A 22034-nucleotide genomic window follows, 5' to 3' on the forward strand; every position below is an offset into this window, starting at 1 on the left:
TATAGAACTTTTCCAGCTGATAAACAACTTCAGCGAAGAGGCCAGATATAAAATTAACTCAAATAAATCAGTATCCCTCATTTATACAAATGATAAACAGGTTAAGAAAGATATTAGGGAAACAACTTCCTTTAAAATAGCTACAAATAATATAAAATATCTTGGAGTAACTGTAATCAAACAAGTGAAAGACCTGTATGAATATCTTCAAGACTCTCAAGAAAGAAATAGAAGAATATCTCAGAAAATGAAAATATCTCCAATGCTCATGGATTAGCCAAATTAACAGAGTAAAAATGGCCATCCTACCAAAAGCAATCTATAGATTCAATGCAATTCCCACCAAAATCCCAACACAATGATTCAAAGACATGGAAAGAGTAAGTCTCAATTTGATCTGGAAAGGCAAAAAGCCCAGAATAGTGAAAACAATTCTTAACAATAAAAGAATGGCTGGGGCATCACCATTCTTGACCTCGAGCTTTACTACAGAGCAATAGTGATAAGAACTGCATGGTATTGGTACAGAGACAGATTGTTGATCAGTGGAATAAAGAACCCACCTGTGGATTCTTGAACAGGTTCCTGAGGAGTGGAGTGAGGACCTAGGGGGCAAGAGGCCTGAGAAATTGAGACAAGACAGGATTCTGATCAAGTCTCATTTAATGCAGGTTCACATTAGCCATTATATGGTAAAACATTTGGCAGTGAAAAGTAAAACAGGATGTGGTAAGCAACCAGTAAAGAAAAACAACCTGACCTTGCAGAGAATCTAATCTAAAGTATACGTCAGTGCAGTGTGTCTCATTGAGAGCTCAGGGTACAGTCAGCAGAAACAGTTCCAGACTGACAAGACCACTTCCCTCCACCTTGACCCCCCTCAGGCCAGAGAACATGTCTCACTCCAGTGGTCTCCTACAGAATAGAACTGAAGACCCAGAAATAAAACCACACACTTAGAGACACTTGATCTTTGACAAAGAAGCCAGAAATACACAATGGAAAAAGAAAGCATCTTCAATAAATGGTGCTGGTCTAACTGGATGTCTGTATGTAGAAAAATGAAAATTGACCCATATTTGTCACCTTGCACAAAGCTCAAGTTCAAGTGGATCAAGGACCTTGATATAAAACCAGATACAGTAAATCTAACAGGAGAGAAAGTGGGAAAGAGTCTTGAAATCATTGGCCCAGGGGGAAATTCCCTAAAGAGAACTCCAATGGCTCATGCTCTAAGAACAAGAATTGATAAATGGGACCTCATCGGAGTGGAAAGCTTCAGATAGGCAAAGGACATAGTCAATAAGACAAATCGGCAACCTACAGATTGGGAAAAAATCTTCACTAACCCCACATCTGACAGAGGGATCATATTCAAAATTTATAAAGAACTCAAGAATCTAAGCACCAAAAAAAAAATCAATCCAATCAAAAATGGGGCATAGAACTAAACTGAGATTTCACAACTGAGGAATCTTGAATGGCTGTGAAACACCTAAAGAAATGTTCAATGATGTTCTTAATGATCAGAGTAATGCAAATCAAAACGACTCTTGAGATTCCACCTTACACCAATCAGAATGGCTAAGATCATGACCTCAGGTGACAACACATCTTGGAAAGGATGTGGACAAAGAAGAACACTCCTCCATTGCTGCTGGGATAGCAAACTGGTACAAACACTCTGGAAATCAATCTGGAGGTTCCTCAAAAAACTGGAAATAGATCTACCTGAAGACCCAGCAATACCACTCTTGGGGATATACCCAAAAGATGCCCCACCATGCCACAAGAACACATGTTCTACTATGTTCATAGTGGCCTTATTTGTCATAGCCAGAAGCTGGAAACAACCTAAATGACCCACAACAGAAGAATGAATACAGAGAATATGGTTCATTTACACAACGGAATAGTACTCAGCTATTAAGAATGGGGGCATTCTGAGTTTTGAGGGCAAATGGATAGAACTAGAAAATATCATGCTGAGTGAGGTAACTCAGACCCATAATGACATGCATGGCATGTACTCACTAATAAGTGGATATTAGCTACAGAACTCAAAAAGTTCAACAAGCTGAAGTGCCCAAGTAAGGACACCTCAGTCCCACTTGGAAGGGAGAAGAAAGCAATCACAAGTGGGGAGGGAGGGAGGAAGGGACCTGGGAGGGAAAGTGGATTGGGTGGAGGAAATGGGGAGAGAAGGGAACCAGGTTTGGTGCTGGGTGAGGGAAAAGGACGCAAGCCCTAAGGGCCAGCAGAAAGAGGAGAAACAGGCAACTTCTTCAGGTAGGAAATTCAGGGTACTCTGCAGAATGAACCAAGAACCTGGAAGATAAGAGACTCTCAGGAATCAAAGGGAGGCACCGTAGATGAAATGATGGACAGTAGGGAGAGGGAAGTTATAGAGCCTACCTCCATCAGGAAGACAGGGCATCAAATGAGATAAAGGGAGGTAATCCCACTGTCAGAACTCTGACCCATAATTGTTCCTGTCTGAAAGAATTGCAGGGATGGAAATGGAGAGGATCCTGAGGAAAAGAAGGTCCAGAGGCAGGCCCAAAGTGGGATCCAGCTCAAGGGGAGGTTCCAAGGCCTGACACTACTACTGAGGCTATGGAACATTCACAAAAAGGGACCTAGCTTGACTGCCCTCTGAAAGATGGAACAAGCAACTGAAAGAGTCAGATGCAGATATTTGCACCCAACCAATGTACAGAAGCAGCTAACCCTTGTTTTTGAATGAGGGAAGGCTGTAAGAAGCAGAGAAGGGTGACCCTGTAGGAGGACCAGCAGATACCATCAGTATCTGGACCCACGAGATCCCTCAAACACTGGATCACCAAGCAGGTAGAATAAACCAGCTGATATGAGACCCCCCCAACACACATACAGTAGAGGACTGTCAGGACTGTGTTCATTCAGAGATGATACACCTAACCCTCAAGAGACTGGAGGCCCCAAGAAGTTTAGAGGTCAGGTTGATGGGGAGGTGGGGACATCCACATGGAGACAAGGGGGTGGGGAGGAGGTATCAGAAGTGGAACAGTCAGAGGATGGAAGGGGTGGGGGAATAAAATATGGAGTGTAAAAAAGTAAATCAATAAATTATAAATAAATAAATAAAATGTGAAGTGTCTGCTGTGAAAAAAATCTCAAGAATATTGTATTTTAAACTTAAATAGCAGACATGCTAAAGTTGTTCATATTTCCCAGTGTAAGTTAGTTTTGTCATTCTCATGTCCTGGTAAATATAATTTGAAGATGTACAATATATTTTCATACTGGTTCATTTTCAAAATTACTGCCACTGGGTTCTGATGATCAACCCATCGGTTCAGAGAGGAAAGACAATTGGGCTTAATTTCTGCCTACTGTTCTTCAAAATTCTCTGGGATTATTTACTTCTATCTCTACCCTCCAACATTAAAGGTGTGATTGTTCCTTACACACCTAAAACACATAACTAAGACCTTGTTCAATCTTTGTAGCATTTCTACCAAGTTCCACAAGGACATAATAGAGTGTTGCAAATTGGCAAGGGGGAAGTCCATGGAGAAAATTATGAAGGCACTTGACATCCATGTGCCCTTCTGTCTCCTTTCACTCTAGATAGGACCATATGGGGTTGTTCCTTCCCATTCCCTTTGCAAGCTAAGCAGACCGGGGGGCTTCTGATGTCCCCTTCAATGCTGTTAAATGCATCCCACAATGCATGAACGCTAGTACTGATGCTCTGAACCATCTAACAATAGGGACTGGGTGGTGGAGGTTATGGTCAAACAGAAGAGATGGGTATATATGAAAACACACTCCCTCCAAGGTATGGCTAAGCTTGTGCACATAAGGTGTCTCTTGAGTAGACTCGCTGGGGTCTCTGAACCTGCATGATCCCAAGAGAAATGCTTGAGCTATGTCCCCAGCTCTGTAAGACTGGTCCACTCCTGAGCCCTTATTACCTGAGTTTCTGTTTCCAGGATGTGTTTTCCAGGGCTACCTAGTCATCTCTCCTGCTGTACTGCTCACTGAGCAGCATCTTGAAAACTGCATCTGACTTAACACAGAAACACTCGGGATTGCTGATTCCCTAGCTGTAGATGCTGAGTCATTTCTATTAGCACACATAGTGCTAACATCTTGGATTCAGACCTATATCAAGGGAACATTATGTGTACAGTTGTTATTTGGTGGGTAAATGTTTAATCAAAGTGCATTACCACAGCCCTGGGTTTCACTTGAGCACCAGAAAAAAATGTGCACACAAAAAGTTGTTTTTGTTTCTGTGGTTTTGTGATGAGACCCATGACTTCAACATTATCCTTGGTTGGTGCCATTATTCTTATGGAATAGAGAATAAACTCTCTAACATCCCAGAGTTAGGCACTATGGGTACTCCCTAATGATATAGAGATTAGTAACATTTTAGTTTATTAGAATATTCTTTTATTTCCATAATGAACCACAAATAGTAATACATATTCAGAAACAATTACATTGGAGTAATCATTTTTATTAACTCATGCTCTTGCAAGACAATTTGTTCTGAGAAATTCCAAGACATATTGTCAGAGTGGGGAGATAAAATGGAAAATGGAGAAGGGATTTTGATTTTGAAGTACTGTAGCAAAACGTCAAAGTCCTCAGAGAAATGGAGGGGAATTTGTTTTGCAAGTTAGTTAAAATTTGCCTGCTCTGTGACTGCAGAAACTATACTGTAGGAAAGAAGAAAACTTAAGATTATAAAGGAGAAGCAAGTGGATGGGCATGACCCAGGCCAAGTGGACCTAGAAAACACAGATGACTGAACCTCTGCTCATACATGTGTTCTACACACAGAGGAACTTCCTCTGATGTTGCCCAGTGGCTAGACAGTGACCCAAACTGGAGTTACATGTGACTGATTTTGAGTTGGGGTGAATTGAGTTTCATAATCATTGTTTTAAAGCCTGAGGTGCTCAGTCCACAGAATCTGTGAGGAAGAGAGCTTGGCAGAGAGGTTTGGGCCTCAAGCCTTCAGAGTATGGTGCATTTCCCAGACGTTTGCCTTCTCTTCATGTTATCAATCTCCCGAAGAAGTTTCTTGCTCTCATTCTCAAATCCTTCCTTGAGAAACTTTTCCTGTTCCTAAAACAGAAATGGAGGCTGAACTCAGATCATGCTCCATGTTCCCCAGTGTCTCACAAACTCTCCATTAGTAGTTACACTAAACCCTTGAGGATTGTGGTGTTTTTCTTAAAGCCTTTTCTACCTTTAAAATCCTCCTTCTTTCTCTCTCTCTCTCTCTCTCTCTCTCTCTCTCTCTCTCTCTCTCTCTCTTTCTCTCTCTCTCAACCTTTCTCTCTCTGTCTCTCTGTCTCTCTGTCTCTCTGTCTCTCTGTCTCTCTCTCAATCTCTGTCTCTCTTTGTCTCTGTCTCTCTGTCTCTCTCTGTCCCCCCTCTCTCTCTGTCTCTCTCTGCTGTCTGTCTGTTTTTCTCTATACCTCTGTCTCTCTCTTGTCTCCTACCACAGCTTATAAATGTTTTCCCTTGTTCTCTCCCAGCTTTAGAAATGTAATCTAACAGTTCTAAAACACCAATAGCCTACAACCCTCAGGTCCAGTTCTCTATGTTCTTTGACTCATGTAAAACACTGTTTTCTATAAAATCAGCACCAGCTTGCCTGTTGTTTTTTGTCTCATCTCTGACTTGTGTGGTGCACTCTCAAATACATGGAAGAAGTTGATAAAGATGGGCTCAAACAAAATAGAAGGTCACTACCTGATTCTGAATCAGGACAGGTGTTCAATGAAGGGATTTAGTGCATGCCCAACATGTTAGTGACAGAAATAGGTAATAGAAATATATTGAAGCAACTGGGGTTTACAGTCCTCACAAGATATTCTGGACCATCATGGAGACTCAGTAGAAAATGTAGAGGAATGCAGAGTACTGCAAATTGGTACTTAACCCATTAGCTTGAGTGGGTAGATGGTTAGGGATGTTTCCAGAGACAATGTCATACCAGGTATGGGAGAAATGATTTCCCTTTGGGTTCCATTCAGTAGAGAAAATAATGTGTAAATTGTTTTAATTACTTTACATCTCATGAAACTACAATGTCTCCATCTAGCATACATACACACAAATAACAGTCTAAAATTATTAAATGGAAATAAGTAGGAGACACTTAAGCACTTCCTAGCCACTGTCTATTGAAGGGTTTCATTCAGCCAAAACCAGCTCTTACTCACTAGACAGGGGTAGAATTAAGCAGTGAAGGTATGCAAATGTATCAGAGTTTCTGAACCATTTACTGTACTGCAGGAGTCTTCATTGTGAAGATCTTCATAACCCAGGCTAACTGTGAACTAGATATCCTCCTGCTACAGCCTGTTGATCAACTTGCATTTTGTTTTTCTCACTTGATTTTTAGATTTGTTATTTTAAGTGATGAGTGTTTTGCTTGCAATGTATGTTTACTACATATGTTCAGTGCCTGCAGAGACCAATGGAGGAGGTTCAATTTTCTGGAACTAGATTTATGGTTTACTGTTGTCAACCACTGTGTGGATGCTGAGAAAAAGACCTGGGTCCTCTGCAAGAGAGATAAATGTTCTTAACTACTAAGAAGCTTTACCAGCTCTCTGATATACTTATTTTTGAATGGTGCACAGGAAGGTAGTGAGATGATATGATAAATTACCCGAAGTTTAAGAGCTATGATGTTGTCCTGTTCTTTTATTAATTTGTTCTGCTCCTCCTTCATCTTCTCGGTCAGCTGTTTAACGTGCGCCTGGTAGCTCTCTTCCTTCTGCTGCATCATCAGCTCGAACTTCTTCTGCTTGTCTTCTAACTCTCTGTTTGCAGCTTCTGCAGTTTCAGCCTTCATACGTTCCACTGAGGAGAAGCAAAGAGATGAAGATTAAATTTTATGAGTTTCTTTTGATTTTTATCACCCTTAAAAAATTCTCTAAGCTTTGATAAAATTTTCTGTGGCAACTTTTTTTTTAATGGAATAACCAACTAATAAGAAAGAAGCATCCATGCCAGTTAATAAACAACACCATGAATGATGTTTTCGATTCCTCCCCACAATTGAGGATTCCATATGGACCATATTGCTAAACATGTCAAGAGCTCCATCATATGGAGTGCCTTCAGAAGCTCTCACCTTCAACCTTCTTTGCCGCCTCTGTGAGTGACTGATCTGTCTTTAGAAGTGTTTCAACAACATCTTCCTTGGACTCAAAGTATTTTTTCAGCATCGCTTCTGCCTAGTTGTACAGAACAAGTTGGAGACAAGCCAATGTATGTTAACTGACATTTATGTCAATTGATTGCAATCATTAATTGAACTGCTATGTAGCAATCCAAACAGCTTCCTAAGTTTAATGGACCTAAAACTGAAGTAGAGACAACATCAACCCCAAATCTGATCGTTTCCTAGCCCCAACTTTTAATATCTCCTAACTCTTCAAACTAATTGGTATCTTTGGTCTCTTTTCTTATCTGCTTCACATGTCTCATGTAACTATGCTGATCTTGTCAGTTTTAGCTTCAAAAATGTAACACCAGCCTTTTGCTTGTCATCTGTTGCATCCAAAGCTCACAGCCCTAAACTCCTCTGCTTAAACTACTGCTCCAGACCATTTATCTTGGAGTATCTAGAACTTTGCCATGTTACTTTGAGAATGTTCCTATTACTCCAATGCTCTAACATGACTTCCTAGTTCATCCAAAAGAGCAACATGCATTTTTCATTGTTGTCTAGGATGCTCCTTGTCTAGATTGTGATCTTTTTTATAGCTTGCTAATCTCTGTAGTACATTACCTCCCAGAATATCAGATCTCTTGCTACATCTGAAATATATATTCATTTACTTTTATGGACTATTTATGTTGGTTGAAATTTCTATCCCCTATATAGCCACTGGTCTTCCTAACGTCTTTGAGCAATTTGCTAAAGTTTTTCCTCGTAGTCTATCAAAACAGCAAATAACAGTATCTCTTATAAATCTGTAATATCCATGGGATTAAATTCATGTGAAAGGTGTATAATCAGAAAAGACATGGTGCATCTTCAAAATCTTAAGAGGAGCTGGTGCACCATTCTTTTGTCCTTTTGTCCTTCCTTTTTGTTTCAGGGTATAAAGTTGAAGTACAGCCTGACTATCTTGCAACTATTCTAAAGCATGGGTACAGCCCAGAGATCAAGGTCATAGACTAATGTTCTGGTGGAGAACAAAGGAACTTGTTCCTGGGAACAAATAAGTAGTTGAGTCACCACAGAGGCACTGAGTTCTTTTGACCTGACTTATTGACTAGAAGTAAAACAATAAATATCCAGCCCTTTAAAATACATGGTTATTTGTTGATAATACAAATTCAAATCCAATGTTAAACTCTATTACCAGAGTAGAGTAGTCTAGTCTTGACGAATGCACATAATGCTGTCTGGAGTTGCATTCAAGGTGTACTGCTCATTGGCTGTGAGTCTTGTACTTCACTGTGCCTTATTTTCTGTTTCACTTTATAGACACACTAATAATAGTGCATTGTTGTGTAGTGGTATGAGAATTAAGGGAATCAGTTTCTGAAACATGGAGATAGCAATCTAAGTGCTTACTGCTATTACCACCATCATTACTTTTAATCATCTTGTCTCTCAGAACCCAAGAAGCTCTTGACACACAAGGCCAAATAAATAATTTTAGACAATTAGGTGAGCAAATGGTTGAGTGAATGAATAAATTCCACAAACATTTCTAAGAGGCCCAGTTATGATTCTAAGGGAGCAATCTGCTGTCTGTCTCACAGTTGGCTGTCTGCCTAGATGAATGCAAGACAAGGCCACTCTCCAGCAACACCATTGTATCTTCCTCATTCTCACTGACATCTAGAAGAGTTTCCTCACCAATCCCTCAAAATGGTACCAACAACTCGATTTACCTGGAGGCCCTTCCCAGGAGCCTGGTTGTACTTCTTCTCTAGCTCTTGTTTCATCTGAAGGAAAAGGTAGTAACCTCCGGGTTTAGAAAATGCCCCTTGTTTTACTTCTTTTTCCAGAGGTCCAAAAATATCCTGCAGCAAATCTGAGCATCGAGCTGATGACGCATCCATGTTTTTCTTAACAAAGGCTTCTAGCTTGGCTACCAGCAGGTTCTGCATAAGGACAAAACCACAAGGATGGTTGAGAGGTGAGAGATAACACAGCAGACAACTGAAGAATGTCTAATTGAGGACAGGGTCTTCATCTCATTGTGAGAATCTCCCTGAAGAAATTCTATACTGGCTATAGAAACTGACACTTCAAATTTCATTTCCTAAAGGCCTTTATCCCTGTTTTCTTGCTTCAAAGATATTCTCAGAGCACAGGTATCACTTCTCAGGAGGAAAGCCTTTTTCTACTTAAGTCTTTCATTGAAGGAATATTTAGAGCTATGCAGGCCTGTGTGGACTTCCTGAACTCACCTCTTTGATGCTTCATGAACTTGTGATTAGTGAACAAAAGTTTTCTTGTCTAAAAGGATAGAGTAACAACACAAGTCACAGAGGTCTTTAGTCAGACAGTGTGAGGAGCTCTACAGAAATACATACAAAAGGATAATGGCCATTGTAATGCTCTTTAATTTGGGAACATTGCCCTATATTTTCTTACCATATAGCCAAGAAAATGATGAAGATGATATAAAGGGCACGTAGTGTTTGGAAAGCTTAACAGAAGAGTGATCTCTCCAAATGACATTAAGTAAGGAACTAAATGGCAGCACTTTTATCTGCTTTAGATTACAGAGCAGTCAACTCCCTCCTCACATTGACTATGCTGTTTTATCAGAACCTCAGGATGAAGGTCCTTTGTAAAATCCTGTGTTTGTAATCTGAAAGCATAGTCACTGATTAAACAGCAAAACATCTTATGATTGGTTTCCCATTACCAGCTGGAAACACACCAACAATGTATTCCTTAAGAATAAAAATTACATTTGGATGAATAAGGCAAAAACTCTCAATGAATAAAAATATATATTATGAAGCAAATAAATTATCTTTTGTAAATGCACTTGTGCAGTTCCCTCAATGGCTCCCAGAAGAATTGAATCTTTCAATAATCACTGTAAATATGTGTGTACCATTGAGTGTTGCTACCTTGGAGACTAAGAAAAATACTTACCCCCCCCAAAAAAAAACCTATGTTTTTCTTTGTCTTATGATTTGGGGTACCACACCTACCCCTAATTCTGTCTGGAACTTTTGGTCTACATCCTTAAAAGAATTCTTCAGGAAGACCTCAATGGCCTCATTCTCAATTGGCCTGTGTAGGTCCAGCAGCTCCTGGAGGGTCTCTGTGGGCATCTGGATTTTCTTATTCATCTGTTCTTCATAGTGGGTGATAGCCTTTTTCACTGCAGCTGAGTTCTCTATCTGGGCCAAAGTCAGGACAGCATTCTCCATGCAGGGAAGAGACCCACTGCTAATGGCGCCAACATAGGTCTCCACCAGGCTCTTCAGACCTATGAAAGACAAAGTTAAGAAAATGGCTGTCAGTTGGTAAAGAGATCACTCTACATGCAGTTTTTAGAATTCTCTAAGAAAAAGCAGCAATATAACAGTTTATTAACTATAAAGTCCAGAGGGTATTAAATCCTTTATTTCTTGGTTGGTTGGTTGGTTGGTTGGTTGGTTGGTTGGTTGGTCGTTCTTCATTTGTTTAAAAGAGATGTTGGATTCAGCAGCTTCTAGTATTGGTGAAGGAGAGCTATCCAGTTCCTTTACTACCTCTCCTTCCTCTCTCCCCATTTCCTTTCCTCAAATTCATTTGTCCTTGCATTCTTAATTGCTTTAAAAAAAAAAAAAAGCTAAAGTGAGAGCTTTGCCATTTCTGCTGACTTTGTTGTTGTGGGTTTTTAAAATGGTGATTCCTTCTAGTCCTCTCTCTGGCCCATATAATGGATCGACCCAGACGCTCTCCCATAACTTTGTACATTGATGAGAAAATCATCTGGGTTTTCTCTGAGCTTTGCTGATGGATTAAAAACATCACACTACAGGTATCTGCCCTGCCCTTTGGAGCACCACAAGGGGTTGTATGCAGAACACTCAAGAGAGCTAGGCATGTAGACTAGAAAGCTTTGCCTTGCCCTCCTCCCAGAATCCCTGCCTGTCAAATCCTCCACAGAGCTTAGAACCCATGGTGATGTTCTTGAGTCATATCCCCGTCCTTTCAGGATACCATCCTTCCACACTTCTTCAGAGGGGCCCTTTCTCTCTTCCACTCTTCTTTCAGTCAGCCGACTCTTACTTTCTTGAAGTTGCAAAGTTGTGTTCCACTCCAAGTCTTCTTCTGTTATGTTACCCTCTGTCCTTCTGGGTGACTCCTACCCATTCCCATCTTCCCCTTACCTATCAGCTTAAAAACAACAAACAAACAAACAAACAAACAAAAACAGTGTGCACTCTGTCCCCTGGAACCTAAGTCCCACTGGCCTACATACCTGACTCCCAAGTAACAGCTTCTTATTTTTTTTATTAATTATGTGAACTGTTATTTATGAATAACTGTGAATTTTGGGGTTTGTTTGTTTGTTTGTTTCCATTTTAAGTGTCTTTTGGCAATGTTGTATCAGAAGCAGAATGGAAATCATATCTGTTTACCTCTCATTATACTCAATAATTGGCTCGTTAAAGCCATTACTAAACATTTTGTTTGTATGTGAAAGTTTCAGCCCTTAGTGGCAAACTCCATAAATATGGTATTTTCACTTTTCCTGACTTTTATTAATCCTTTTTATATATGGGAACAATGAAAAGGCTTTTAGGGTTGAATTAGGTTCTAGTTATTTTTTCTTTTTCCCTTTTGCTATTACAGACATGATATGGTAAGTAATGGTTTTTCTCCAGTAAATTCCATCATGTGATGCATGCACTCCATTTTCAATGACATCAACTAATGATGTTTGGTCAGCTTGGAAGTGGCTCCCTGAGTATCCTCTACACTGAGAAGAAGGAAAGTCAAGGTAAGAAGTAAAAAAGAACAACTTACGTGGCCCATTGACTATGATGCCACCAGACAGAGTCTTGACAGCAGAGTAGCTGAAGATGTATGAGGTGAATTCTGCAACTTGTTCTATAAATTCACTACACAGCTCCTCCTCCCGCAGAGTCTCTAGTTTGCAGAGTTGCTTCCTCTGAGCAGGTCTGTCAAAGATGAAGCACTTCCTCTTTGGAAAGAATTTCCTGATGCATAGTCGAGGCTCATTAAAGTTTTTAGTTTTCTTATCAGTGCCTGCCAGAATTAGATGCAGTAAACTTTCAATGAATTATTTCTAGATATGACATTTCCAGTTCCATAACTTTCTCAAAGCCTATGCAAGCTTTAGAATACCTAATGAAGAACAAGTGATACAAAAACTTAAAGTAATAGGAAAGAAAACAGCCTTTCTCTACGAAAATGTAGCTTGTGAAATTTCAAGTGGAGTCCAAGTGATTCTGTAAACTGTGTTTTCACTTCTTATAAAAAATGTTAGGATACCATAACTACAAACACAAGACATCTGCCAACCAGGCAGAGATGGCATGTATGAAATTTTTTCCCGTTCATTTCAGAACATTCCACCAAATCCAGGTACCTTTTTTCAGGGTCAGCGAATGCTCCAAGTACTCATCAGAAGTGACAGGTTTTCCATTAACTTCCAGCTCCAGGGAGAAATCCCTCAGAGCCCACACAAAGGTTGGAAAGAAGCCCACAAAGTTAGCAGAGTCGTCGAGCCCACTCTGATCAGGTGATGACTTTGACTTGATAAGATCAGTCAGCTCTGTCACATAGCTGGCATGATAAGTTAAGGAAACTAGAAAAACAATTTTATTATTTTAAGATAAATATTCTACCAGTGTCTCTCAAATTAATGTTTTTCTTATTTATTTGCTGTATTTGGTCTGTTTTTGTCAATTTCACATAACTAGAGACACTTGAGAAGACTAATTACCACAACTGATTAAATTCCTTAATTGAGAAGTTACCTCTATAAACAAGGACTGTGGATATGTCTCTGGGGACATTTTCTCAGTTACTAATTGATGAAGGAAGGTCCAACCCACAGTGTGTAGTGTCATCCCTTTGCAGGTAGTCCCAGGCTATATAAGAAAAGTAGGCTACTAGGCACATGAAGCAAGAAGAGATCCTTCAAGGTTTTTTCTCTAGTCCCTGCATCTTGGTGTGTTCATTGGTTTCCTTGGTGATACATTGTAACATGTCAACCAAACATGCCCTTTCATCTCTAAGTGGTTTCGTGTCATAATGTTCATCACAGAAACCGAATGAAAACTGGGACATTAGCTTTCTCATTCACCGATTCAGTCATTCACCAACATCCATTGAGCCTCGACTATAAATCAGGCAACACCAGGGAAGAAATTTTAAAATTAATTTTAATTGAAGATGCTACCATCATAGAGTTTATGGTGTAAGAGATAGAGACAGAAACAAAAACAATAAGTAACTTATTTCAAAATCTCACATATTTACTACCATCTTGGTATAACAAAATTCCTTTGCCTAAAGTCTAGAGAATAGGTGTGTAGTTACTGAGAGACCTTCATGTGCCTTTTGCAGTACTTATTAACAGAAATCTAAAAGAATTAAAAGAACCATCCATGAAAGCCCCCAGTGGAGAGGCTAGAGAGATGGGTCAGTGGTTGGGAGCAGTTAATGTTCTTGCAGAAGACCTGAGTTCAGTTCCCAGTATCCATGTCCAGGGGAGTACAACTTGGTAAAATTAAAGATTCAGGAAATATGACCCTTCTAGTCTCAGCAAGCAGCTCACATGCACCAACTCACACATGTTGATGTCCAGGGATTGCCTCATATACCACATGAACACCAATCTCAGTAATACAGAGGTAGTTCATGAGCATATACCCCAGGACTGGTTGGCCTGGCACATTTTCCAGATTTAGAAACTGAACCATGACATTGAGTTCGGATTCTACAGGGTTTTAAGCCCAAATCTACATCTGTGCCAAGTTATTTCACCAATCAAGATTTAGGAAAAGATGAATTTTTTAGGAACATGCCTTTGTTATATACTTACCCTGCTCCAATTGGTTGGGGGTATTCAACTATGGCAGGGGACTTGCCTTATCTAATATGCATGTCTTAACTTGTCTATCAGGATAGGACTTACCTACCATTTATGTCTTAACTTTCCAGCCAGGATGTCAGGTACCCACATACAGGTCTCTTGTATTATGCCAAATAGGATGTCAAGCTCCAGAGAGGTCTTGGGTACTTTACTACACCACTAATCAAAATGAACATTTTATTCTAAATAGTTTCTTATATTGGTGCAGGTATCTGTCTTATATTGGGGTTTGTTCCAGGAGACGCTTATAAAGACAAATACCATAAAAGCTTATACATAGATCAGGTAGTACTGTTGGATATTTGGTTCAGGTACAAGCTTATTGTTGGTAACTATATAAAACAGGTTTATAGACTTCTATTGTAACTGGTTTCCCAGGGCACAGAACTTAACAGGATATATAATTAATCTTGGCGTTGGGAATTTTCTTAGTAACTAAGATCAGAAACATAAGAAATGGCAGGATATTTAGGTAACAGTTACATAGGTCTAGATACCACAATTAATAGTAATGAAACATTTGAAACTTCTATTTGGATAACATTCAAGATAGTAGTCAGAAACCCTGTGATAGAAAAATGTGAGTGTATCTAATATGTGTATGAACTCCACTGCAGAGAGTACTAAGGAACTAAGTGGCAGGATATGTAAGTTTGAAGGCTAAAGTAAGAAGTTTCAAGTTTTTTTTCTACTAAGTAGGAAGCAGCTGTAGATTTTCAAAGAAGAAAAGGTAGATATAGCAGTATTTCAAAGGTCACACTATTGGAATTCCAACTGACAGTTAAGAGTGTCAAGGAATAGCATTACAACTAGAGACAATGTAGACAAGACAGTGAGACTGGTCTAGAGAAATAGCTATGCTGATAAGAGTTTTAAACATCAGTGAGAGAATATTTTCTAGGGTATGAAGGAAAGGATCAAGAGCAACTTTGTGGAACTCGTGGGAATGTGCTATAATGGGAAAGGTTGGGGAACTGTTTTCATAAATTTTGAGATGAAATCATCTCTAAAAGATCTAAATGAAGATGAAAAAATTGAATTCTGTCACAGTTTTAAACAGAAATTTGGTGGTGACTGAAATATAGGTGCACAGAAACCTGTCAAACAGAAAAATATTACCTAGGAACTAGGAGGAGAGAATGAAGTGCAGGAAGTGATGAGCTGTGACATTCAAAGTACTCAAAGGAAATGGACCAGTTATCCAGAGAGGGAAGTGCAGTATTAGGAAATGATGAAGTTCCAGATCTAGTTCTAGTTCAAGAAGCAAGTGGTTCTGAAAAGAAATGATATTTGAAATGTTGCTGAGGGATCATAAAATCTGACCTCTGGTTGAGCATAGGGATACAAAAAGAATGCAGTGTGATACCTGAGGTTAAGTTCATGGGTATGCTTGAGGCATTGATAGTGACTTTGGGTCAATGATTGGGAAAGGAGAGGAAGGAGTGATACAAGGAGGAAGAACAGGGAAAGAATAGTGAAAGTCAGTTTCTATTAGCTACCAATACAGCAAGTCTCCAAACAGCAAGAAATAAAATCTTCAGCAAAGAAGGCTGCCTGGGCTAGTCCTAGGGGTTTGATAAAAGGAGGTATTGTGGTTTGAGGGCACTGGCTTCAAAGGACTTCATGTTTCCAATGGCAGAGCATGAAAAAGTGACTGAGCTGTAGATTGGAGAAGCATTGATGCTGGAAGTGCAGGATAATGAGCCATCACCAGCTCAGATCCCTTCATGAAGTTGCAGGATAAATATTACCTATAGTATCCAGGGGGGCAGTTAGGATATTACTAACATTTAAATATAATGACAATACTGATTACTGAGAACATGGGTTCTGAATCACATTGAGGATTTGGACAAATGTAGGACATTGATGAAGACAAGGATACTCTTAGCAGTGTACTACTCTGTCTATGGCAAGATATGATGCAAGACATTTGAATTTGTAGTGGAAAATATGGCAAACTCACATGGGGATTATCAGAGGATTTGTGAATGAGAGATTTAAAAATGCTTAGGTCTTTGCCTGACCATCTTACCTGATGTAATATTGAAGCTGTAATTTCTAGGTTTAGATCTACGCTAGACCACACCTAAAGGATACTGCAGCTGGTCCATGGACTGCTGGTTGATGGTTCCTATGCTGTTGTAGATGAAGGTGCTGCTGAGGAGGACTGCCAAGGCAAAGATCCAAGAGTCGTTCTGGTTGTCACCCTACAGGCCAATGAGTGAAGAAGAGTGACTAAGAGACTTTCCATCAACTCAGGTAGGCAAAGAAGGTCTTTGTCCGTCCCCCATCAGCTATGACATCAAAGGTAAGTCATCTCTACTACACAATAATTTTCTAGCTGTACAATGATTTTATGAAACATCAACTCATGCTGTATAATTCAAACATGACAATGTGCATCCATGTATATGAGAGCATAGAGGACACTGACACTTAGAAGTCATAATGTTGGTCAGTTACTAAAATCTACCCTGGCATGCTGGGCACAGGACATGTTATGCATGGTAAGGGTCATTTTAGCACTAGTGACAGTAAGGTCTTTCAATAAGAGTTATGGTTATCTAGGATGATAACTCATGATTCTCCATAAACAATGATATTGTTGAAGATCTTGCATTGTCATCCTCTTACTGACAGTCCTTTGAAGAAGTGATTAATTTTAAATATATATTATTTTTATATTATATATCTCTATATAAGTATATTTATATATTTATATTTTAAATTATAAATATTATGTATTTATAAATAATCAAATAATTATGTTTATATATTTAAATACATAATTATAAATATATATTAAATATACAATTATAAATAATTATAAATATATATTAAATTATAATATATATTATATTAATTCTTTTAGAGTTCAAAACATTGTTTTTCATCATGGTCCCACATTGAATAATCAGGCATGTTTATAACACATATAGGCAAGTTCAGGTTCTTATTAGCAGTTTCAACCAAAATATCCTATTTTGATTTGACAGAAGAATGACTCAAATATTGTTAGCTATCATTTAAAGGCTCATTCACTATTCTCAACTCTTGGACAAACTTGAAGACCAGCACATTCATCTAATTTTTTGGAAGCATAATTCCAGGATTAGAATTGGTACTACAACATAAAGTATTGACAAGCTACAGGTAGAATCTGAAAGATTTTATTTATTTTACCTTCTCAACATCTTCAAGGCCCTCAGTGTCAAGCAGAACTAGGGTCTGCCCTGCCTTCTTGGGGTGAGGCACACACCACATCCAGATGCCCTTGGTGTGAGACTGCACGGTAGAGCCCAGGGAGAAGCCTGCAATGCATGGGATGGGTAGGGGAGTAAATGAAGATGCTTCCTGATATTGAGTTAAAAATAACATTGTTACATTTGAAAGAGTAAACAACTTCAGCATTAATTGAATAACTAGCCTTGAAATAGGAGATTTGTATTATTTAATGTTGATCAATATATTCATTTCTTAGAGCCAGATATTCGTTCCTCCTGTGTCGACAGTCTAGAAAATGTTTTATAATTCATCACTAAGGAAGTTAGCCAGTTGGTGGTAGTGTGCATCTTTAATCCCAGCATTTGCAAGGCAGAGATGGTCAGATCTCTGAGGTCAAGGCCAGCCTGATCTACAGAGCAAGTTTCAGGAGAGCCAGGACTATAGAGAAACCTAGTCTAGAAAATAAAATTAAGAAAAGAAGTTAACTTTCTCAATGAATGTATTACCTATTTCTCTAAAACACACCTACTATACCGTTTAGTTGGAAAGCAAAGATACCATTTAAAAACTCAGTGGATGAAGATGCCTCAACAGCAAGAAATTCCACTGGTGGACGGATGCTATCCTTTCCTAGTCCTCTCTGTCTCTGACACTCTTCCTCACATCTGCTTTCAGGAGGCTGGTGACATAAGTGAACAGAAGGAACACAACACAGTTCTGTTGGTGACACTCACCTGTTCTCTTCCCAGCCAGCTTGTTCATCAGGTAGGATTTGCCTGTGCGGTAGAGGCCCACAATGGCCACCACCACGACAGGCTGGTTGATGGCTGACAGGATCCTCAGGGCTTCCTGGTTGATTTTTAGTTGAGCCTCAGTGTTCTCAATGAGGCACATGGGTTCCAACATGTGGATCTCTGAAGCCATGTCCAAGATGTTCTTTTTGTCTCTAATGAGAAGATAAATTGGACCTCAATTTCTAGTCAGTTACGTACACTAAATATTATGTACAAAAATTTTCCTTCTTTGAAATGTGTTCCTTGTACGCTTGTAAGAGTTCTGGGGCAGGAATGGCTGTCCTAGAGATTGTTCTACTATTACTTAAATACAACTAATTTGAAGTTCATAGATGACCAGAAAAGTTATGTACTGGGTTCAAAAGGCTGCATATACAATTTCCCAAGCTTTGTCCAATCCCAGTAACCTACTTCCCTGAGTGTAGTGGCTGCCTGGGTTGCAGCATTTTTACAACAGGCTAATGAGGTTGCATACCTTATACCTCCTCTATTTCTTAGTGAACTGTTTACTAGGGCCTCTTTCCTGCTTCCTCATCTAATCCAGGGTCCCTACTTTATCCTCACAACTCTTCAGCTTCCTCTCATCTTCAGTAGATTCTCCATCTTCCCTTATCCTCCATTACTTTACAACTTAGTGGAGTATATCAAAGTTATCTTGTAGAGCACCCTTCAATTAGATCATTATTTAGTTCTTTCTTTAATGTTAGCTTGAAATTCTACTGGTATATAGATGGCAAGAAGGTTCCAGAACAGATACTCTGCAATCGTCACTGATCAAATCAGAGGATGAATGATGTGGACATGACTTGCTCTGACAGTGCTCTTTTGAATATGGTCTCTTGATTAAGAGACTACCTGCCAAGAACTGGTTATAGTTTTGTAATCAAAATTATCACTTGGACAGAAAATAAATACTCAGAATAAAATATCTAGGGTTTAATCACCAGAGAACAAAGCATTGAAGTCCCATCTCACCCCACTGAGAATATCCTGGATAAAGAAAACAAATAACAATGGCTTCCCAGGTTGTGGAAATGAGACCCTTATGAATTGCCAATGGAAATGTAAACTGCTGTAGCCATAGTAGTAAGCAGTATGGAAGTTCCTCAAAAACAATTAGAATTACCAAATGACCAAATAATACTCGTGTGTGTGTGTGTGTGTGTGTGTGTGTGTATGTGTGTGTAGGTATAGATGTGTGTGTGTATATATATACATATATGTGTGTGTATGTAGTGTGTGTATAGTATAGATGTGTATATGTGTGTGTATGCAGTGTGTGTATATAATGTGTGTATATATATGTGTGTATATATATGTATATGTAGATGTATAGATATATGTATAAAGATATATATAAATCAGACTTTAGACAGACACTCAGCACATACAACTTCACCATACTTCATGAGTTTCATCACTACTTTCAGCATCTACTAACAATTCAAGCTTATAAATTACCCATGGTAGCATTTACTTATAGATGACTTTCTATTCTTATTATGCTGGATATTTATTAATGGGGGCCTAACAGCAAGTGGGAGTATTGCTCCTACTTGCATTCATTCATTCATTCATTCATTCATTTGGTTGCATCAGCATAGACTGCTCAGTACTTATTTTATTCCCTGTGTCTTAGTACTTTGATCAGTCTGTATTTTGTTGCCCAGCTTGTTCCCTGTGTTCACTGAGGCTCCTTCAGCTGGATCCTGTGCTTGGCTGGCAGACTTCCATGACATTCCCAGTGCTGTGGGACTCTCTGCCACCACACAGTTTTCCAAACAGAACTCAAATTTTTCCTATATTGCCCTAGAGTTGAGAATTCCTCCCAAAGGTTTGGTTTCCTTCAGTTCACATTGGTATTTATACCAAAAATATCACATGAAACATATTCATTGCTTCATGGTGTGACAGTATTTTCTGGAAAATAATATGGTCTTTGAACCCATTAAGTCACAGCAGCTACAGCTGCCTATAGAAAAACCACATGAAGCTGAGTGATTGGTGGTGCATGCCTTCAATCCAGCACTTGGGGAGCAGAGGCACATAGTGGATCTTGAGTTTGAGGACAGCCTGGTCTATACATGAGTTCCAGGATAGCCAGCACTACACAGAGAAACATCTTGAAAACAAAACAAAATAAAAAAGAAAACCTGCACAAAATCCAGCAGTCAAAATTGCAGCATAGGTTGGTGAGAGTCTCAGCAAGCCCAGTGTATAACTGAGATGATATTGGCAGTTCATGGCTGCTGGAGAAGGCAGGGTTAGTTTTCCTGAGGGATGTGCCCATGTAAGTTACCCAAACTCCACTAGGTGGCCTTATGACCACGCCTGAATGAGCTCAGGAACTTGACTCAGTGAGGACATAAAAGGGGTGAATACAGAATGGGGGATGGGTAGGGGAGATGGAGGAAAGAGTAGGGAATATATACAATGAGAAACACATGACATATAGGATGTTCTTAAGGAATGAATAATATATATATATATGTATAATCATATATATATATATATATATATATATATATATATATATATATATATATATATATATATATATCCAAAATAGTATACACAAAGATTTTGTAGCTCCCTAGATTGTCAAGGAGATAACTACTTCTTTACAAACTCCAAGCAGCCTAACTTATTTAGGTAGACCCTGGCAACAAGTTCAGGGATTTTGTCTGAGTTCCATTAGACAGTAGAGATGATCTAAAATAGTACCTAGAAAGCAATATGAACCTTAAAACACTTATGCTCTCTGTGTGAACTCTTCTTTACCAGAGTTTAATTAATTTGCCATAGTAGGGCAAATTAATTAAGGGTAATTAATTTAGGGTAAAGGCTGCCTCTGTCAACCAGCCCTGCCCCACTCACATCTGTGTTGGTTGCAGCCTCCTCTGGTTAGAGTAAACCAGCAGTCTGGTAAACACTTTTCCACCCCTGCCTCTGTCTTACCTGAAAGGAAATCCTTTAGAGAAGTAGTCTTTCAATGCCTGACAACTTTGCTTCAGGGTCTAGCTGCAGAGTGCCTGGTCCTCTCTCACCGGCGCTGTGACAAAGACCGTGTACTAATCCAGGAAGTTCCAGATTTTTGTGAGAGAACTTGTGAAGAGTTAGCGCTTTAAAACAGAGAAAGGCTTAAGATGATGAAAGTGAAACTAAAGAACTTCCCAACTTCGGTGGGGGGTGGAGAGATGACTCAACCACCACAGCAGGAGTGAGGGGTGTGCTCCTAGGAGGAGGGTCTAGGAGATTTCTCAGCAAGAGATCTATGAATGGTGCAGTCTCTTGTGGGTGTTTAAAAATGCAAGGTGATGCACTTACTGAAGAGGGTGTGGTTTTAAGATCATTCTGTGTGTTTCTGCCCTGTTTTTGTCCATTGGTGTTTGTCTTGTGAAGTTGCCAGTCCCACTGGGTTACACAAAATTAGCAAGAGATTGTGCAATTCAGAAGTGGACATGAATTGTTTAAAAACCATTTCTCTGCACTCTGAATGAGTAAAGATAGAAAGAAAAAATGTTAGAATTAGAAGGAACAGTAAGGGAAGGAAGAAGGAGAAAAAGGGGGGAGACAAAGACAGGGAGGATGAGGGAGAGAAGAAAGGAGGGAGGAAGAAAACATCACTGAAAGTGAAAGTGAATCTGAGTTCTTTTTAACATATCAAATGCTGGGAAATCAGCTGGTTTGTTTGATTGTTTTTGTTCATTTGCCTTTTGACTAGAATAATCTCTGTTAACATTATATACAATCGCAAAACAATTTTAGCACCACTTGAATACTTGTCAGTTATGTAATATTTAAGGGTAAATTAAAGGAATGTTTTTGGTTTCTAAGTTTAAAGGGATGGGATGTCCAATCTTCTTTTGTAGTATGTTTCCTTAGAAACAAGTGA

General features: G+C 39.2%; 1 protein-coding gene across 1 annotated transcript; it reads right to left on the reverse strand.

Moving 5' to 3' along the window:
* Nucleotides 1–4489: 4489 nt before the first annotated feature.
* Nucleotides 4490–21422, reverse strand: LOC127682622 (guanylate-binding protein 1). Its single transcript, XM_052179102.1, has 11 exons — nucleotides 21098–21422; nucleotides 18080–18291; nucleotides 17304–17431; nucleotides 16218–16327; nucleotides 12606–12802; nucleotides 12020–12262; nucleotides 10210–10490; nucleotides 8929–9141; nucleotides 7151–7253; nucleotides 6683–6876; nucleotides 4490–5124 (listed from the first exon to the last, which is right to left on the reverse strand). Exons 2-11 carry the CDS (start codon nucleotides 18267–18269, stop codon nucleotides 5014–5016), a joined length of 1770 nt encoding a protein of 589 aa, XP_052035062.1. The 5' UTR covers nucleotides 18270–18291; nucleotides 21098–21422; the 3' UTR covers nucleotides 4490–5013.
* Nucleotides 21423–22034: the final 612 nt, after the last annotated feature.

This window comes from Apodemus sylvaticus, chromosome 4 (assembly GCF_947179515.1).
Source record: "Apodemus sylvaticus chromosome 4, mApoSyl1.1, whole genome shotgun sequence".
NCBI lineage: Eukaryota > Metazoa > Chordata > Mammalia > Rodentia > Muridae > Apodemus > Apodemus sylvaticus.